The 21019-nt window shown below is 44.4% G+C and overlaps 2 protein-coding genes across 3 annotated transcripts; one reads left to right on the forward strand and one right to left on the reverse strand.

Annotated features, from left to right (window-relative positions):
• The first annotated feature begins 2016 nt into the window (after positions 1-2016).
• On the forward strand, positions 2017-11189 carry cep57l1 (centrosomal protein 57, like 1). The gene is made up of 11 exons (XM_060042224.1): positions 2017-2239; positions 2519-2669; positions 2788-2973; positions 3063-3184; positions 3570-3686; positions 3819-3896; positions 4928-5005; positions 5100-5183; positions 6469-6725; positions 6980-7124; positions 8019-11189. The coding sequence occupies exons 1-11, from the start codon at positions 2219-2221 to the stop codon at positions 8232-8234; spliced, it is 1455 nt and encodes a 484-aa protein (XP_059898207.1). The 5' UTR covers positions 2017-2218; the 3' UTR covers positions 8235-11189.
• Positions 11018-20850, reverse strand: cd164 (CD164 molecule, sialomucin). 2 transcript variants are annotated; one of them, XM_060042226.1, is made up of 6 exons: positions 20629-20849; positions 19790-19864; positions 15565-15636; positions 14620-14706; positions 14352-14423; positions 11018-14131 (listed from the first exon to the last, which is right to left on the reverse strand). In XM_060042226.1, exons 1-6 carry the CDS (start codon positions 20702-20704, stop codon positions 13956-13958), a joined length of 558 nt encoding a protein of 185 aa, XP_059898209.1. In that variant the 5' UTR covers positions 20705-20849; the 3' UTR covers positions 11018-13955. The 2 variants fall into 2 exon arrangements, with proteins under 2 accessions (XP_059898209.1, XP_059898210.1); XM_060042227.1 differs by lacking the exon at positions 14620-14706 and having other exon boundaries at positions 20629-20850.
• Between the last annotated feature and the right edge of the window lie 169 nt (positions 20851-21019).

Genomic DNA, 21019 nt, shown 5'->3' on the forward strand with positions numbered 1-21019 from the left:
CTTGGTGACTAAATAAGTGGTTTGATAGTCGCCATACAGACGGAGTGAAAGGAAGTGGGGTTTATTGGGACAAGGAGTAAACGACAAGCCGGGGCTAGGCAAGCAGTAGTCAGGCAGTCGAGGGTTCGGTAACAGGCAGGCAGGCGGGCAGGCAGTCAGGCAGTCAGGCTGGCAAGGGTTCGGCGACAGGCGGGTAGTCAGGCAGGCAGGGGTTCGGCTACAGGTAGGCAGAGTGACGGACTGAGAACTAGAGGAGAGGGAACAGGGAAAATGAGCAGATCTTTGTAAAGTGCTGGTAGGACCGATACGCACTGAGAAGTTGTAAACGACGAACTGGCGCCGGCTGGATGGAGATCCCCGGCTGAAGTTGGGAGTGGAGATTGTAGATTGATGGCAGGTGTGTCGGGAGAATGAGGGCCAGTGGCGTCAAGCGGCCACTAGATGGAGATGTTGGACCGTGTAGCAGGAGGCGGCGTAAGAGCTATGAGTGCTCCGAGACCGGAAATGAGAGCGTCATTGCTGAACTCGGTATACTCTCAGCATTCCGAGTGGGCCTGACCAAAAGGGGGCGTGCCTCCGTCAAATGCCGCAAGAAAGCTGGGAGATTTCCCCACTTGCAACTGGGAAGGCTGGTGTCCGAGGCATCAGGATCACAGCATAAGGTCCGGAACCTCCGAAATTCTCGGAAACTCCGAGCGTTTTGAAGGCGGCATAAGTGTGTCTTTTCAAGTCTCGTGCATGCATTATGCACGAGACTTGAAAATATTAATATTAAAGAAGGCCATGGAACTATTAAAGAAGAGGCTTGGCATGCATGCGCTCAAAAGCAGGCGATCTGAAATGCAGCCAATCCACCTGACCTGCTTCAAGTGCAAGAGGCCTTGAATTTATCAACGTATAATATACAATATAAACAATAGCCTATAGCTTCATGATTAATTCATGAAATACATTATTGTTTGTGATTTCAATGATTGTGGATGTTGAAGTTCGAGGGGATGATTGAGATCACATTAAATAAGGATTGCTCGTCTTTTAAATAGCTTTCTTTATTTTCAAATTGTACTGTATTATTGCTATGTATTGAAATGTTGCTGGTTGTTAGGCCGACTTATACATCTATTGTACACTTGTATTTCTGTTTTTGTTTGTATGTTGTAATCAGGTCGTCATTGAAAAAGACAATAGAGTGGCGAAGTCACGCCCCTTCCGGTAGGGCTCATGGGACCTATGAGATCGAAAAATATGAATGGGTGTCAATGGAGAGAAAATAATTATTTTCTGGTCCCAGTCTTTATATGCCCTGGATTACACATATGTTGTTTGTGGATTTAAATGATAATTTTTCATGCAAAGAAAACTAAAAATGTTCGTGAAGAAGTTTGATAATTTTAGGTTTTATGTGAGGCCGCTTTGTGAACTACAGCTCTTCGCTGCTCTCGACGCATATGATATGCGTCACCACACCCGCCCTTGGAACTCGGCACAGAGATGGCGATCTCTCTGCCCCACTTCACCGCTTTTTCCAAGAGGAGGATCAAAGCATCGAAAGAGGTGAAAACCATTATAAGTCGGGGCACGTGCAGAGTTTCAGTTATGCCGATGGGAAGATTGTCGGTCTTCTCCACGCCAGTCGCAGGGAGCGTGACGTCACATACGAGCCGTGTAGTCTTTCTCGTTGTGTTTTCTCTACAGCCTTTATCTGAACAATTGCACAATAAACGGTCGAACTCTTTGCATGAAAAATTATCCTTTAAATCCACAAACAACATATGTGTAATCCAGGGCATATAAAGACCGGGACCAGAAAATAATTATTTTCTCTCCATTGACACCATTCATATTTTTCGATCTCATAGGTCCCATGAGCCCTACCGGAAGGGGCGTGACTTCGCCACTCTATAGCCTTCCCTGAATAAATAAAGTTGAAATAAAAAATAAAACAATGATAAACTGATATGTGGTTTATCATTTATGTATTGTTTATTCTATGATTAACAGCCTGACTTCCAGGGAGGATTGGGTCGAAGCCTGGTCGAAGTGCGCATGCGGAACCACAGATGGCGAAAGAGGAGGGAAGTTTAAACAGTCCGCACAGCGCAGACTGCTTCCTGCACAAAATTGTTCAAACTGCTCCTCAGAGTCAACAATCATCCTCTCAAGAAACGACCACCGATCATTATAATTGCGTAAACCTACCAAGGCGAGGCTGTACACAATGGACACTTCCTATGATCGGGTAGGCTTGCAGTTGCACCCAAACAAAGATCAAACCCAATGTTTTGTGTAACGAGCTGATCATTCTCCGGATAATTAAACAAACCTAATCATAGATTTTTTAGGAAACCTGACTGGTTACAACGCTACTGCGTATGTCGATGTTGGAATGTTGTGCGTTCCTAACAACGCTGCTGTGCGTTTGTTTTTAAAACGATGCAACCGCACACCCGGTAATAAAATAAATTAATAAATGTATCTAGTACTGTGTAATCTAACTCTAGTCTGCTTCTACTTTCAGAGTTCAGATTCGCCCTCAAAGAACAGTTACATCGGGAGTTATTATCAGCCTCCTGATAGGATACTGCCCAGACCTGAACCCCCTTTGAGCATGAACACACCGGGCCTCTCTCCTGGGCTCTCTCGGACTACTGACGCTGTTAGTAGTAAAGGTGTCGAAACAGATGTTTTGCTTTGTTGCATTTATTCTCCCATGATGCATATAATAATACAGTGATAGCAAATCCCCCAGTGACATACTTACCCCGCTGGTTTGTTTTTGTGGGCCAGCTGTCATTGACGCACTGAAAACGCTTCAGGAGAAGATCAGGCGGCTTGAGTTGGAGAGGAAGAAAGCTGAGAAGAACATCCAGCCTTCCTCCCTGGCGGCGTGTAGCCTCGAGCCCAACGCCACCTCCTCGAAGGGCCCTACTCCGATACCACACACCGCGGCCCCCAAAAACATCAACAAGACCGGTAATTGCTGAGCACTTTGGAAGGATGCTCAATCTCAAATGTTGAATATGAGTTCAGAATGAAAACGTAACTATGTGCGTGTGTTTTAGAGCTAGTCTCACAACTGCAGGCTGCAGAAGCCCGCTGTAGGGGCCTTGAGAAGCAGCTGTACTACATGAGATGGATGATGGAGAAAGCCCAGCAGAACAAGAACACCCTGGCAGAGAAACAGGTGGAAACCAAGCTGGCTTTTCCCTTTGGCCCGCTATTGGCTGGTTTAACAATGTCGTCATTAACAATGACGACAGTGAAGCGACGGCAAGCAGCCAATCGCGTACAGAGTCAGTTGAACTAGGGCCGTTGAACTAGGGCCGTTGATCACGCCTCTTGTGCTGAAGAAAATGACGGCAGCTTCCCCAGACCAACGTGCAATCTACGATTGGCTTGGTCTGGTAATAGCCAGGCTACTGGACTGCAGCATTTGATCCACACCAGGAATTCTTCCCATTTAAAGTCCAATTTTAACAGCTTAGGAGAGCCAAATGTCAAGCTTTCCCCTAAATGAAAACAAAGTGTAAACTGTGTTGTATCCAACTGTTACTGCTCTCCTCTGTCAGGCTTCCCTTCAAAGGCAGACGGTGACAGACTGTACAAGCCTCCAGAACCAGCAAGAGAAGCTGGAGAAGCTAGAGAAGGAATGCATCAAACTCAGCCAAACCCAATCTCAAGCATCGGTAACTCGAGCAAGCATGTTTAGCACACAGAAGCTGTTGAACCATGGCAGAAAAATTTGTGCATTTCTTTTGATTACAGGTGGCAAGTAGTGTGTGTCTGTATGTGTGTAATCCGTCTCTTTTCCTCTTCAGAGGAAGATGTTCTTTCTGGAGCAAAGGCTAGTAGCAGAGGAGCATGAGCGCAGGCTGGTGCAGGAGAAAGCAGACGAGGTCAGTCAGTGAGCAGCATGTGCAGTATAATCCACTACATGTTTGTATGTTGTACGTCCTGCCACTTAATGTACGCACTTATATATGTTGTACGTTCTGGAGCTTAATGTATTCTTAAAAAAAAAAGAAAAGTACTTAATTGTGTAATCTTATCCTAGCTATCGTTGTTGTATACGGGGTATAATGGGTTATCCTAGCGATTGTTAGTGCTTTGCCCTTGGTTCTATGAACATCCTTACTGTCCAGCCAGCGATAAATTGTTGCACCATCTTCTTACAAATCGCTTTGGATAAAGGCCCAAAATGTAAATGTGAAAGTACATTCACACCAGGGATCGACCAATATGGATTTTTTTAGGGCCGATACTGATGCCGATATTTTTTCATCAGCCTTAGCCAATAACCGATACGCCAATACCGATTTTCTTGAGCCGATAATACCCTGGAAATCCAGAGTTCTCGCAAGAGCACAATTTGAATTTGCTCAGCGAGTCACTCTGGGAACGAGCAATATACTCGTGTATATTTTGGGCCTCCCCTGGCCCAGAACAATAATCAATCACATTGATGTATCAATATAGGCACGCCAAAAGCGTTGCGGATACGGCAAGAGTCTTATCTATTGGTTAGCTCCACTGGTCTGGATACGACAGCCCTTGTATTCTTCTGATATTTTTAAATGCATGCTTGGTGCGGCCCCTCGAGTAGGGCCATTTTCATTACTCGTTGCCAGACCCTACAGTTTTATTGATGTGGGTCTGGATTTCCAGGTTAAGCCTCCCTCAATTAACATCATAAAAATGACACAATGATGATAACAAATGTTACAATGTATCAATTAAAAAAAGAATTAACATTTATTGAACTGTCTGTAATTCATTCCGAAGAAAATAAATAAATCGGCCAATACTGAATAAAAATATCGGCTGATACCGATACACGTAAAAAACGCAATTATATAGCCGATATATCGGTCGATCACTAATTCACACGCATGCTTCCAAATTGATGTGTACATCGCTATGCCAACAGCTACAGCGGGAGATGGACATCAACCTCCGACTGTCCTCCCCACCAAGCCAAGAGCTCAAACCAAAGAAGAAGTCTGGGGTATATTTTCCACAATTAAACGATGTCCATTTATTAATTTGTGATGAAACAGAATTCTTTTTGGGGGACTTCATGGTGACGTTTTTCAACGCAGAGAGCCAGCGCCTCGAAGCCGTCCAGTGAGCCGATGTCGCAGAGCCTCCCGACGGCCAGACGCCTGCCCTTTGTGGCAGGAACTGTGAGTAGACCGCCATGTCGTTGTGACTGAGTAGACCTCCATGTCGTTGTGACTGAGTAGACCTACGTGTCGTGGTGTCGCTCCACACAGGATCCCCCCCTCTCCCCTCAGCGCTCACTCAGCGTCTCCTGGTTTTGTCCTGATGTCCCATCTTGATATTGATGACGTGCATTTATATGCGTAGGAACTAGTAGGGGTGGGATAAAAGACCAGTAACTGAAAAACTCAGTTTGGACCATAAATAAAGGAAGAAATCCAGCACTTTACCTTTTCAATCATTTTGAATTCATCGTTAGACATATAGGGATGTATCGTTATAGGATGTCTAATAATAGATTGATTGTTGCAGAATCGCTGTATCGCGATTTTATCGGTATGGCGGGGCATGAATTGCGTATCGTATCGTGAGGTACCCTGTGATTCCCTAATAGGAAGTGCACAGGGAGTCGCAGTGTCTTATGTTGAGTTACACAGAGTGTTTTGCAACCGCCTTTTTTAATAGCATACGTTTATCAATGTAGACTATGACAGGCCTGGGATGAACATTTCTGCCAAACACGTTATAAATCAAATCAAACTTTATCTATAAAGCGCCTTTCATACAAAATCGCAACACAAGATGCTTAACAATACAATGACAATAAACAAAAATAAAATAAATGAATAATAGGGATGAAGAGAAAGCTGAATTAAAGTATGTTTTAAGGTTTCTTTAAATATGAATATGGTGCCATTGGATATGGTTGCATATTATCATATTAGATATCATCGTATCAGTCCTAGCGTCGGTGTCATCCCTCCTTTGTTGTATTAGTCCTAGCGTGGGCCCTCATCCCTCCCTTGTTGTATCATGTTATTATATTGTATCAGTTCTAGCGTCGCCCTCATCCCTCCCTTGCTGTATCAGTCCTAGCGTCGCCCTCATCCCTCCCTTGTTGTATCAGTCCTAGCGTAAGCCTCATCCCTCCCTTGTTGTATCAGTCCTAGCGTAAGCCTCATCCCTCCCTTGTTGTATCAGTCGTAGCGTCTCCCTCATCCTTCCCTTGTTGTATCAGTCCTAGCGTCGCCCTCATCCCTCCCTTGTTGTATCAGTCCTAGCGTCGCCCTCATCCCTCCCTTGTTGTATCAGTCCTAGCGTCGCCCTCATCCCTCCCTTGCTGTATCAGTCCTAGCGTCGCCCTCACCCTCCCTTGCTGTATCAGTCCTAGCTTCGCCCTCATCCCTCCCTTGTTGTATCAGTCCTAGCGTCGCCCTCATCCTCCCTTGCTGTGTCTGTCTGTCGTAGTCCACCAGCCCGAGCCACTCGGTGAGCGGGAACATGCAGAGTCTGCTGCACATGCTGAAGCACCATCAGCCCCAGCTGTGCAACCACGTGCGCTCCCTGCACCAGGCGCGTGGCGGGGCCCGCAGGAGCCTGCGCCGGGCCTTGACCGGGGCCTCACCGATGCCCGAAACCTCCAGGCCGGGGCGAGCGGCGCAGGACCTGGACTCTCTGTCAGACCTGCTGCTGGCCCTGCAGGATGAGCTGGGACAGATGAGCTTGTGAGTAAAGTTCAGGATTCCTCGTTGTTCTCCGTCTCTTATGGGTGGTTCCTACCAAGCAGGATTAAGGCTGTTAACTGGAAGGTTGCTAGTTAGATCTCTCACTCTCGGTCGAGGTGTCCCTGAGCGAGTCGCTTTGGAAAAAAGCGTCAGCAATATCCCCTAAATGTAAATATAATTAAGGAGGTGCCTGTATTTATTTTTTTCTACATTTGTCCTATTTTTAAAAACACTATAATTCTGTTTTCCCATAGTGAGCACCAGGAGCTGGTGCGTCAGATTGAGAAGGTCCCGGGCCGAGAGACTTCGGAGGAGCTGGAGCCAGAGCTGGAGAGCCTGCTTAAGAAGATGGAGGACAAAGGAGTCCAGATCACCAAGCTCCGCCAGCACCAGCAGACTGTACGCACACATCCTCTATAGCACCAGCAGACTGTACGCACACATCCTCTATAGCACCAGCAGACTGTCAGACACACATCCTCTATAGCACCAGCAGACTGTCAGACACATCCTCTATAGCACCAGCAGACTGTCAGACACATCCTCTATAGCACCAGCCGACTGTACGCACACATCCTCTATAGCACCAGCAGACTGTACGCACACATCCTCTATAGCACCAGCAGACTGTCAGACACATCCTCTATAGCACCAGCAGACGCTCAGACACATCCTCTATAGCACCAGCAGACTGTCAGACACATCCTCTATAGCACCAGCAGACTGTACGCACACATCCTCTATAGCACCAGCAGACTGTCAGACACATCCTCTACAGCACCAGCAGACTGTACGCACACATCCTCTATAGCACCAGCAGACTGTCAGACACATCCTCTATAGCACCAGCAGACTGTCAGACACATCCTCTAGCACCAGCAGACTGTCAGACACATCCTCTATGGCACCAGCAGACTATACGCACACATCCTCTATAGCACCAGCAGACTGTACGCACACATCCTCTATAGCACCAGCAGACTGTCAGACACATCCTCTATAGCACCAGCAGACTGTCTGACACATCCTCTATAGCACCAGCAGACTGTCTGACACATCCTCTATAGCACCAGCAGACTGTCAGACACATCCTCTATAGCACCAGCAGACTGTCAGACACATCCTCTATAGCACCAGCAGACTGTCAGACACATCCTCTATAGCACCAGCAGACTGTCAGACACATCCTCTATAGCACCAGCAGACTGTCAGACACATCCTCTATAGCACCATCAGACTGTATTATATGTCATATGTCATTGAGTGTTTCTGTATTCGTTGGGTTCCTTCCAGGTCCGCCTGCTGACCCAGAACAAGGGGCGAGCTGCAGGGGGAGGTTCTAGGGGCTCCAAGGCGAGCGGGGCCAGCAGTCCCCCACAGCCGTCCCCCGTCAGGGAGGGGCGCCCGGGGAGGAGGGGCGGGGCTTCCCAGAGCGGCCTGCACATCCTCAAGGAGACCCAGAGGTTCAGAAACAGCCTGAAGACCGATGATATATTGTGGGAGACATAGGCGTGTGTGTGTGTGTGTGTGTGTGTGTGTGTGTGTGCGTGCGTGCGTGCGAGGTTTCCTTGCTTTTTGTATAGTTTACAGAATTATTTTTGCTTTGTCTAGAATTATATAAATTAAATCCTGCACACAAAGGTTTAATGACAGGCAGTTATTAATAATGTGTTGAGTGTTTGTGTCGTTACCTCTTTGTCACCTCATGGTGTATAGAAATAAATTCAAATTCTGCTATTTTAACATTTAATGAATTGTTTGTATGACGTCAGCTATTGGTTTCTGCCAATAGCATCTTCCTTTTTTCCCCTTCGTTAAATAAAAAAAAATCACCAATGATATCAATATCATTGGGGCCTTAAAAGTCAAATGCATTTCAAAACCTAAACTCAACTACGGTAAGTCTCTGGGGAAAACTCTAGAGGGCAGTGCTGGGCATAATTACTGAAAATAATAAAAATAAAAAAACTTCGATAAGCCCGTCATCAGTAATTGTATTTTAGATTAAGTTTGGGAGAAAGAAGTGTTACAAAACCATTCAAATTAAATTTGATTAAATGTCGTTGCATTACCTATTTCCCGTTTTAGCGGTAGTTTTGAGCCACAAGCCTAGTGGTGGTTTATGCTGTGGAAGGGGATAGGGTCGGGGTCGCTTCCTTACTTGTGTTTTATTTTGACTTTGTAACCCATGAGGGACTCGTGATTAAAGAGGAAGTGGCCCCATCCTATCCACTTCGTCAGCAAGACCCACGACGTTAACACTTTAAATCATGGCAATAGATATGCAACAAGCTCCATTGAATGGTTTTGTAAACTGTTATTTTCTCACCAGCTTAATCTGAAATACAACTACTGATTCATCCTCATCATCCTCCTCGTAAATCCGTTTATCCGGGGTCGGATCGCTGGGCAGCAGCTCAAGCAGGGGGGCCCAGACTTCTCTTTCCCGGGCCACATTGATCAGCTCCGACGGGGGGATCCCGAGGCGTTCCCAGGCCAGTGTTGAGAGACATAATCTCCCCACCTAGTCCTGGGTCTTCCCCGAGGTCTCCTCCCCAATGGTCATGCCTGGAACACTTCCCTAGGGAGGTGTTCAGAGATCCTGCATTGTGAACCCCAGAGGGCATCCTTAGCCGATGACAACTACTGATATGTTATCTTAATTGTTGGATGGCCTGTGCACATGGTTAGCGCGGCAGAATGCTGGTGTCTTGTGTTGAGGGATTCAGTCACATTGGATGACGAGCCATGATTCCAGTGTTTGCTCTCATACCTTCTGCTCTTTGGTCAACATCTTACACCACTTTGCTGGCTTAAACCAAAAAATGATATGGCATCCAGTCCACACCTTTGCAATGCACATCATTATACCTGGAGATCACTGTTATAAGATTTTGGCTTGGTTTGTTTAATTATGTTATCTTCCATTCTGTCTGTTCTTGTATATTTTTTTGCTCACTTGTGTGTGTGTGTGTGTGTGTGTGTGTGCGTGTGTGTGAGAGAGGGAATCCAGTGTTTTTTTTCTTCATGTGCCTCTATTAGATTACCGAACATGGCTGGACAGAGAAATTTAGTTAGCTCTGCCAAGCCCCATCCATCCCCTTACACACATAGTATTGAGAGCACGAGGTTATTCTGACCTTTCCAGCTCACTTTATATGAAGTCATTCTGTTTTACCCTCTCCATGGCCATTACTCCCACGATGGTTACATCCCCTACTTTTTGCTTTGTTTTGACCGTTGAAGGTCACCTGAAATCCTATGAAAGTAATGACACATTCAAAGTATGTAATAGACGCACAACCAAAGCGGTGTCGCTATTTAATTCCCTTTAAGAAAAAGTATTGGTAAGAGACTGACTGCATTTTTTATGTTTATTGATAACACAATAAAGCTGTAAAACTAAAGTCACTACTGCACTAGACCGAGGCCAACCATTACAGCTCAAACATACAACAATCACCCCAGCCGTTTGATTGTCAAAACTGTATTGTAGAAACTGTTTGTGGTGTTGAAATAGCCCCCGCCTCTTTCCTGACACTGTCCCGGAAACGTCGCCAGCCTTGAACCTTGGACCTCAGCAAAGAAAAATGAATAAAATAAAGGACAACATGGTCAACAACCCAGAACATTGTTCCTGTGACGATATGTTAAGCAGACGTTTTCTTTCCATTATCAGCTTCTGCTATGTGAGCAGGACTTTCTGTGACACTGGGGATTGACAGTGTATCCTGTTTCAGGCACAACAGCAGTCTGTTGGTCCCTGGGTTTGTCATGTGGAGTAACCAGGCTATAGGGAGTATAGCCTGGTTACTCCGCTGATTACCTTGTTGGAGGAACACCCATGCAACAGGTGCATGGGTGTTTGCGCACTATTAAGATTGACCTTTGGACCCTTCATAGAAAATACAGTTTGGTCCTGATGTATGTTGAAGAGTTAGTTGCATTTTTCCATGCAATAATAAAATGCTTAAATGGTTAACAAAAAAAGTCAAAGTACATGGACAGTCTACAGCAAGAATCTGAGTTTAGATCTTTATTTTTTTTGTTATGATCCGGTTTTATTTGTGTGAATGCAAGAGGTGGGCGGTGGTTCTATATAGAGGAGTTTATTGACACAGCATTGGCTGCTCGTGGTGAGCAGGTAGGATTTGAACCCGATAGCCGTTGTTTGGGCAACTGGCCTTTCCAGCTTTAGTCATGGCGATAGACGATACTATCCAAGTCAGCATAGTATCAAAACAAACATAAGTAGCCGGAAAAGAGCCCCATTGTATAAATGCAAATACATCTTGTGTAACAATATTCAAACTTTATTGATTCATGTTGTTGAACTGAAATAACATTCATTTCAAGACAAAAAAAAAGACAATACGCTAACTGAATTAAGGTTGGCACAATAATACCAGCAAGAGTCTAGTATAGTTGTAAAACCAAACAAACAACTGGGGTGGCCTCTTAAAATGGGAGAAAAAAAAAGTATGGCAATTTGTGCAAGTGATAACCGAGCAACAAGGCAAGCAAGGACAAAAAGAGGCTTTTCAAATACAATCAACAGGAGTTTCACATTGTACAACCCAAGCCCTGGCATTAGGAACAGGCAACATTTGAAATTAGCCGTTGATGAAATCCAAACTATAGTTGAAGTAGTACAATTTTGTGACATGTCTTTTTGAAGGAAAAATGTCCAAATGTGCTCAAAGACTTTTCTGCGTTAAAAATAAATGAAGAAATGTAAGGATGTAGACAAGGGGGAGTTTGAGCAGACATTTAGGCGGAATACACCACGGAACAATCTGTAAGGACGGTCTGAAGGTGCAAAGTTCTACTTAACATTTTAAAAGGTGCGTCATATTGTGATTCAAGACCAAACTAATGGAGGACTATATGGATGTATTCAACTGAATAAGGCACTTCTTCCTAAAGATGTGTTGGGGCTGAACTACTTAGTAACTAGGAAGGGGAAAACGCTCTCCAGAAAGGGGCTATAGGGGCATATGACATTGTGTGGCGTTGGATCCAATGAAGAGAGTATTTGGGCTGTAGCCTAATGTCGTCACGAGAAGTGAGGTTACATCATTAAAGAGTGAGAATGAAATCAAATGTTGTCCGTAAAAATATAAGTCACATGCACATTTATAAATGACATACTGTTGGTGGTAAAGAAATAACTTCTCTTCATTGTCGGATAAATATTATGAATAATAGAAGCATTCACAATTTTTTTGTGGTGGCAGAAACCATCGAAACATTAAAGGCAAAAGTTACAAAAACAAAGCTTTGTGAGTGCTCCATCTTCCATGCCAAATGGAGAACTTTGGCTTAATGCACAATGCTTCAAGGCATAACTCTTCATTGGCATACTAATTTACACTAAATAATGGTCTGTTTGTGTCAGCCGTGTAGAAAAGATATTTGAAATCTGGGCAATTTTTTCTTTTCAGAATGGCAAATTATAGCTTGCAAAATCCCAACCGAATCGATACAAAAATTAAAAAGGACAATCAAAACGGCACTGAAGCATTTGGTCTGAGGAGCAGGTCTGAGCGAAAGCTATAGCTATATCTATACTGATGCACTTTCATGTTGCATTAAAGGTAAGTGTAGAGAAACCGTGTGTCTGTATGTACAAGGAGGGCCTGAATCAGAGTGAGCAGCCAGCCAATTAGAATCCTTGTCATCGGTGACATGGGATCACATGCTTCAACTCTCTGCAAGTCAAGCAGCTGCTTACTTGCACACAAATAAGTAATCGGTACACTATTCCAACGTTTACTCAAATCTGTATATATTTTTTAACTATATACTCCAGTCATTTTAAATTTAATCCCTCACCTTTCCTTTTCCTCCTAATATATAATACTCCTACCAGGATGACGTAGACCAACAAAGTGACTTCTTCGGTCACTGAGCACAAATGTATCAAAGCCAACAGGGGACAAGCTTAGTACACGGCACTCTTAAATAGTGAGACTGTTCAGTCCAGCTGCGATACTACATTGGGTTGACACCAAACATGAAATGCAGGCGCACAAACACACACACACACACATACACACTCTCTAATGCCACCTGGATCTCTGCCAAGAGGACAAGGCTTCTTATTTTCTCTTTCATGGTCAACACAACAAAAATGTTACATTGCCATTTTACATTAAAGGCACTTCACTGCTAGCACTGTCCACAACAAAAAGGTCCTTGCCTTCTCAATTCAAACCTTTATATTATCTCTATACAATTTTCAAACTGATGGGAATCACTCAGTTCTTCCCTCATGTATATATTGACACGAGTGTCTTCTCTCAAAGAAAGGGGCAAACTTTGATTCTTATGTATCAACTGTTCTACCAGGGTTGGACCGGAGGAAAATCTAATTATAAATAGTCCAGATGTATTACGTTGACATGCCTGGTGGCAGCTGGAGGTTTGATCTGAACCACTAGTGATGACTCAAATGAGGAACGATATACTCAACTCCAATCTAAATGTTACAATATGCGTCAAGCCGGCCCTTAACTCATGAGGATGATACTGTTCCACTTCGGTAATAGCAAGTGTGGAGTATTGTTTGTTCCCTTGGGGTTTTCACCAATGTGATGTGGTGCTATGCCCCCCAATTCAATCGATACAGGGAGCAGCAAGTATCCTTACAGTCACGTTCACCAAAGTGACGGAACTCAAACAGTGTTTACCATGCAGGATCTTAGCAAAATAAAAAGTGTGTAATTGTAACCAGTTTGTAACTGTCCCACCTCTAAATGTCTCTGCCTATTCTGTAATTAACACATCAAAACACAGAAAAAGGAAAATTGTGATGCCTGTGATGAAAATTGTGAATTCATGTTGCCTACGTGATTCTGAATCAGGTCTGGTGGTGCATGATATTGATGCTGGAGGCATCACTGCCATATAACAGTGAAACTTTACTCTAGTTGGCTCTAGCAAGTGTGGGTCGGACTCACGGTTGTTAGATACAGCCCTCAATTGCCGTGCTAGCTTACATCTAAAACCACCACGAGTGGCACAACAAACTGCAACAACAAAAGTTGGATAGCAACGTAGGGCTGCTTGGAAACACTGTTTTGAGCCACTCATCGGAAACGTGTTTGAGGAAGTGCGTGCTGAGGTGGAAGGTGGTCATCAGAAGGTTCTAGACAGAGAAGGTGGTGGTGGTGGTGGTGGTGGTGGTGGTGGTGGTGGGTCCGAGTGTGCCGGGGTGTGGGGACCGGTTCAGAGGGTGTGGTAGTTGCGGTCTTTGGACTTGCAGAACTTGTACAGGAAGAAGACGACCGCCTGCAAGCCCAGGACCAGCACGATGCCCCCGATGAAGCTTGCCGCGTCGAAGGTGGAGGACTTGCTGGGGGCCGTGGTTGGGACCACTGTGGAGGGGCCGGGCTGGGTGCCATCTGGAAGAGGCAGATGTCAAATACAATTTAGTCATATAATTCAAGAACAAAACAAATCGATTGTCTTCTGTGACTGTCTGGGATCAGGGGATTGTCGGTCATATTTGCAGTCCTTCAGAAAAATATCGGATGAAATCTGAAGCAGATTTTCCATTTCAACTGTTTTTCTAGCTGTGACTAAGTCCCATCAGCCAGCTGGGCAGAGGAGCGAGCCACTTACTTGATGGAGTGGTGAGCACGGGGGTTGAGGCACTGGTGTGAATGGGAGTGGCCGTGGTGCCAGTACCATTGGCTGTAGAACAGAACAACTTCAGTTAGCCTCTTCATCAACCCCCCCCCACCTTTCCAATCTCTCCATCACGACATTCCTCTGACACCGCTCACAACACCCTCGCACCCCACCATGGACACAGATCACACAAACATAACAAACACATGCCCTCTATCCCAATCAGTTAGTGAGCAGCAAGCTTTGACCGGCTGGTTACCTGTGGTCGAACGGGGAGGGTCGGTGACATTGGGGCTGGTGGGAGCAGGAGTGGTAGGGAGGGTAGGGAGGGTAGGGATTATAGGAGCTAGAGGTGGACACCAACACCGGGTTGTGGGAAACAGAGGGACAAACAAAAAACACCACAGAAAACAAACAAGGTTACGTCTGCACATTACGAAAAAGACCACTGGTGCTTTTGGCGGATGACCCAGTCTTTATAATGTCCTAATAATAAAGGATTTTTATTTATTTATTATTTATTTTTTAAATGTGACTTCAGATATAAAGACTGTAACATGGGTTTCTAACCATGAGAAGACAAGAAACTGAAAGCATTCTAGATACTGTTTGAGGGCAATAGGAAAAGAAAAGCAAATAAGAAGAACAGCCCATTAAGATTAGGGATGCACCGAAATGAATATTCTTGGCCGAAACCGAAAATGAGGAAACCAAGGCCGAAAACCGAAAGAAATTATTATGCCAATTATTAGTACCATTGCATTTATGGCGATGACTGTGTACTAACTTCATTAAAATCAAGGCATTATAATTTTTGCAAATCACTATACGTGGGTCTTTCTCAGAAACATTGAAAAACGTCTACAACGCAGACATATTGGCGCTTATCCAGCGCTTTTTGTTTACGCCATCACAAATTTCTGTTTCGGCCGTGTGGTTTCGGTGATAAAAGTATTTCGGCCGAAAACCGAAAAATGCGCTTTTGGGCCATTTTCGGCCGAAAATCTTCGGTGGCCGAAAATTCGGTGCATCTCTAATTAACATATATTCAGAACATGGGGTGACACCGAACCAAAGCCTGGGAAAGGCCTGAGGAGTCTGTCTGTGTGTATTCCGTGGCCTGTGATGTAATCCAACATATGCAAAGTGGCTTTAATTATTACAAATGACAAGCAGCAGTAGGAAGCAATGTCTTCACCCTTACCTGTGCAGTTAGCAGTAGCACAAGTGACATTATCTCCCGTTACAGTTGTATTGACACAGGTGGGCATATCAGCTGCAAAGAAAAAACAAGATACATTCAGTAAATTTGGCACGCCTCCACCCACAACTTGTAACAACTTTTGTTTGTACTGTGACCCAAGTTTCAGGGATTAGTAGTTTAGCAAAACCAACTGTTTGACCAACCATGAAAGACTCCCACATAAAGATAGAATCAACCATGTGGATCTCGAATTTAGCCATGAATTGATTTGTATGCAGCCAAACCACATGCGACAGAATGTGTGCATAATAACCATAAGTACCATGTCCCTGTGAGAGTGAAGCGGACTTAAGGTTCAATTGCTCTTCTTGGCCCATTGGTCAGGTGACCATGAATAAAACCATAAACATGCACACACAAACACACACGACTGGAAGCAATGAGTCATCACAGCAGAACAGTGACGCGGTGGTTTGCTCTCATCGTCTGATCACTCCGTTTACCAGTTAACTCTCCGACAACCTGGTCTCACAGAAATCCATCTCAATTGCGAGTCGACCACGGGCGCTTCACTCGAAATCCGTGGTGGCCTCACTGAATCACTAAAATTGTCTGTGATATGATCTGTATCAGACCATTGACCATCCTCTCGGAAATTCTATGAATGAAATTCATATTGACGGTATGGTACTATATCCCTGTTCTCGCTCACCCATCTTGAATTTAATAGACCACTTTCATTCTTCGAGGAGGTCTGGTGGTCTATGTATAAAATAAATAAATATATATATATATATATATATATATATATATGGAGACCACCAGACCTCCTTGAAGCAACAAAATAAATAAATATATAGGCCTATATATTAGGGCTGTAACGATACACAAATTCACGATTCGGTTTGTATCACGATTTTTGACCCACGGTTCGATACATCCCACGATTCTTTTACATTTAAAAAGCATTTTATTTAAACAACACTTAAATACCAATTATCTTAATGTAACATTTAATAACAAATAATTTGGAACACTGAACAGATTTGAACCGAAAGAATACTATTAAAGTATAGCTAAATTAATAAAGAAATAACCAAAGATTGCAGTTGGAGGATGCTTTTTGCTGGTAGGCATAATAGGGCCCCTTTAACTGTTTGGTTGGTTTATTCAAATATCCTTATTAGCGCTTCTTATTAGGCTATGTAGCTTAAATAATGACATAATCAGGCCGTATAGAATGCAACATGTTTAATAGCCTAACTTTCAATAGATGAGGAAAAACATGAACGTCGCAATAACGAGGCATAGTGTTACGAGTAGCATATGTGTGTGCGGGAGAATGGCAGTGTGCGTATGCGTGTGTGAGTGACGTCAGCGAGTGAGTGGACGAGCGAGGAGAGCGAGCGGTAGCGCGTGTGTCTAGTGAAGAAGCGAACGAGTCCGGTAGAATAAAGTACCCATCCTGTCAATAATCGGTGGCCGCTTCATTCCGACCTATAAGCAGACAAACTGCCAGTCAAATCACACAAAACAATAGAGACAGGATCACACAGGCAATTTTTTTCGCGCTTGGCCCACTCTGGATAAATGTCGTTCATATCGCATATGAGGACTTCGACGGCTGTGGAGAAATGCAATCCTCCGTAGCCACGGAGAGCTGTGATCACAGAGAGGGCATCTCGTCACATATTTACGGCATCGATAGGAGGGGGCGCTGTCAGCAGACTATTATTTAGACAAATTATTAGCAAATTTCAATCGGACAATTTGACCGAAGAGTTAGAAAGGGCATATCGCGCTTCTGCCTTCTCACACCGCGAGACAGGTTCGTGGCTTTGAGTATCGCGATTTTCGGTTTGATACGAGTATCGTTACAGCCCTACTATATATATTATGTATGTGTGTGTGTATATATGTATGTATGTGTGTAGATATATATATATATATATATCATCGTTGAGACCGGGATCTGTGTGTGTGCCACGGAATAGGAGTGTCATTAACCTGCATTGGAGCAAGTTCCGTGGGCATATCACGGAAATTGGCGTGTTTCCGTGAGGATTCCACAGATTTTGAGTTAGGCATCCATGGTGAGATCAGGTTGCTCTCAGACCAAGATCTAGCCTAGAGGTTCTTTCTAAACAGTGACTTATCTCCCTGTTCCCCTCCTAAAAACCTTTGAGCTTTAGAACTAATTTTAACCTTTATTTTTCTTCTAGTCATCAGTAGAGTCAAACCAGCGATCAAATCCCCCCTCAGTTTCTCAGAGGGACAGGGTGCTGTTACTTTACGGGCAGCTGTGAACGATGGAACAGCCTCTCACACATTTCAAGAATGATGGTGACATCAGCAGGAGCAGCAGCCACAGTTGAGATCTTCTGCCCGCTTTAAAGCGAGGGCTGATGGAGCAGGACTAAAGCCCTGCCAACCCAATGGGTCAATAGTGCCAAGAGGGCTGTCACCGAACACCACTGTGCGGAGGACTTTGCCCTGTACATGTGTCAAGCATTGTAGCACATAGATACAGTGCTTTGGGGAAGTGTGCTGCTGACACAAGAGGCGTGTTGTTTACACAAAATCATACAACAAAAGATCCCTCTGGGAATAACAGTGATAGCTGGGAGCTCACTGCAGCAGGTTGGTGTAAGCTGGGCTTCGTCTCGCTAACGCCCTCCTCCCTGACCAGCTGCTGACCATTACAGGGTTTTGCTGATTTCAAATCTACTAGGTGATCAGGTGTTAGGCTTGTGAGAACCATTAGCTAGGCCTTCAATGTGTATGTGTGGTTTGAACGGGAGTGCTGATGCCTTTAGCCCATGTAGCATTCTGGTGTGAAATAAAATGATCACAAACTGACCCGGAGGACACGACTGAGGATTATTTAGTGTCTCCATGGTAGGTCACATGCAGTCGGGTAGGTCCTGAGGTAGGTAGGCGGGGAAGGCAGAGGAGGACACACTAAGCCCTGTAGCCACTGTTTTCCATCTCTCAAGGAGAGGCATGGGATTGGCAACTGGACTGGCCTGTTTAACGACTCAGCCACGCATGCCACAGTGAGGTGGCCAGTCCCATTGTTCTCACCGGCAGGAAATCGACAACAGCAAATAGTTTCTACTGGGCGTCTATCTACACCCGCCCAGGTGCCTTCAGCAGGAGATAGCTGAAGGCCCGATCTCTCTCCGAGGCTATGTGTTGTGGGCACACTGGGCACTGGTTGATGGAGAGGCTCGTCTCCAGGTGTCCAATGTTCAATATACTGTATTTAATGCATGGCCATTCCAAAAGCAGTGGAGGTTGAGCAGGACTGAGTTAGCACCTAAAAGTGACAATAGCCCTCCTTCTGATCTCCAGGATAAGGATATTACCTTCATCCTGTACCCATCCCCTTCCAAATCCTCCCTTGTCCCAGCATTGTAGTCATAGTCAGTGGCAGTGATACATCACATGAAAGTGAGTAGCTTAGCTTCCCTCACACACATTACAGTGTGTATGACCAGAATAGGAACTATAGATGTACTCATAACTCCAAATGAGAACCACACTGAAAACAGATAAACAGGCGGCTGCTTACCCTGCAACCCGGTAAGAGAGTGACCTACAAAAGCTCATAAAGTGAGCCACCTAAAAGAGCAGCGCGTGAGAAGTGACACTGATCTAACTAATTTCTCTCTAAATTTGCCATTCCATTTTTCTTTTCCTCTTAGGACGTGCAATCATTACCATACACAGCCATCGTTCAAGGATCCTGAATAATTAACTACCACAGTAGTCTTACTGGCAGATCCTCTATGATAGATAAGCAGAAGAAATCTTATTTGACTCTTTATTTAGAGTGACAATATCAAAGACTCTGATAATATTGGAATTACGTAACAATATATAATTATAACTATATACCGGTAACACACTATAAGTGACACAATATTATGTGTAACGTTCAATACAACCATCATGCATACACACGAAATTTGAATTACATGTAGGAAAAGGTGTTAAGAAATCAGAAATGTCATTTTCTGCCCACTCTCGTGTAGTAGGTATTACCTACTGGTTCAGGGTTTGGGAATTTGGGCGATGATATCACTAAATGAAAACTTGGACTGCTACACATTCTCTTCATAGCCAGGAATCACGTCTAATCAATTCAGCAGCCTCGGGAATTAGGGTGACACAATACCTGACCTGTAAAGCTCTACAACTTGTCATACATTGAGATACTCACATGATGAGCAGTTCATCCACTGGCATAGAGCAATGGCAGTACATTCTTGACAATTTGTCACGGTAGTACAATCACCTGTAAACAAAACGTCCATTAGACAAAGCCGGAGAGTAATTGTCAAGAAGCCACAGACAACAGTAGGCCTAATGCAGGAGTCACATGTGATTAGATACAACATTTCTAAAATAGGCTACTCCTAAAAGAACTTGCAAATTGTAAAACCATTTACATTTTAAACGCTGTTATGATGTGATCTATCATACACATTTGTTAAATGTTTCAATTCACTCGTGGTCAACTTGTTTTCCCGCGTTACTGGTGGCGGGGAAAATCAGTAGTAACCTATTATAACAAATAATAGATTATTATAACAAATCATAGATTACACGGCCCACGGCGGCGAACAGCAAGAGGTTTCCCACGATCAAATTATACACTACCCTGGAATTGATTATTCAGCTTACATAACTTAAACACGGTTACTGTATGTACTTTATAAAGTACACAATCACCACACTTGTACATTTATTATTAACCGCAATAGGCCAGAGTTTGGGTGAGATAAGGTAAGGTTAACTGGGCTGGAATGGCCAACGTGGATCCAGACCTGTGAATCAGACAGGACTGACAGCCATGGGACCAGAATCAGGATGTTAATAGCCTAGAGATCAAATAACGAAGCGCTCGACGACGTATTTAGTTAAAGAGGTATCACAAATGAAGGAGTGTCATGTAGAGCATTGGACCTATTTCTAAACAGCTAGCTGCTAGCTCAGAGCTGAGAGCTACAAAAAAAATCTGATCGAGAAAAACTGCGTTGAGAGACGTCGCAAACATACCTGGGTCTGCTGTTGTTTTGGACGACCAGCACACCAGAGCGACCACTAACGTGGACAATACGGCTCTGAAGTACATGATACCTTCGCTAATGTCACTGCTTTCTGAGCCAACGGAGGTTAATTCTCTCACGGAGCGTCTAGAAAAGGGTTTCTGAAATGCGGTTCCTCTTCGTGGTGCGTTGACGTTTTACTGCTCGGTTCTACTTCCTCCTCGACGGGTCATGTGTCTCAGGAGGTAGAGCGGGTTGGCTGGTAACCGGAAGGTTGCTGGTTCGATCCTAGGCTCCTCCTAGCGAGTGTCGCGGTGTCCCTGAGCAAGACGCCCACCTGACTGCCCCTGACGAGCTGGCTGTCACCTTAACATCCACTCATTCAATCACCCTCATCAACG

Source organism: Gadus macrocephalus, chromosome 21 (assembly GCF_031168955.1).
Source record: "Gadus macrocephalus chromosome 21, ASM3116895v1".
Taxonomy (NCBI): Eukaryota; Metazoa; Chordata; class Actinopteri; order Gadiformes; family Gadidae; genus Gadus; species Gadus macrocephalus.

Bases quoted from the DNA above. Each gene is read 5' to 3' on its own strand.
- cep57l1 (XM_060042224.1), top strand. From the start codon at position 2,219: ATGGACACTTCCTATGATCGG. The intron at 3,687-3,818 runs GTAACTCGAGCA...TTTCCTCTTCAG, and splicing joins AAACCCAATCTCAAGCATCG to AGGAAGATGTTCTTTCTGGA. The intron at 6,726-6,979 runs GTGAGTAAAGTT...GTTTTCCCATAG, and splicing joins GAGCTGGGACAGATGAGCTT to TGAGCACCAGGAGCTGGTGC.
- cd164 (XM_060042226.1), bottom strand. From the start codon at position 20,704: ATGTACTTCAGAGCCGTATTGTCCACGTTAGTGGTCGCTCTGGTGTGC. The intron at 14,707-15,564 runs GTAAGGGTGAAG...GTCCACCTCTAG, and splicing joins TGCTACTGCTAACTGCACAG to CTCCTATAATCCCTACCCTC. The intron at 14,132-14,351 runs GTAAGTGGCTCG...TGCCTCTTCCAG, and splicing joins CGTGCTCACCACTCCATCAA to ATGGCACCCAGCCCGGCCCC.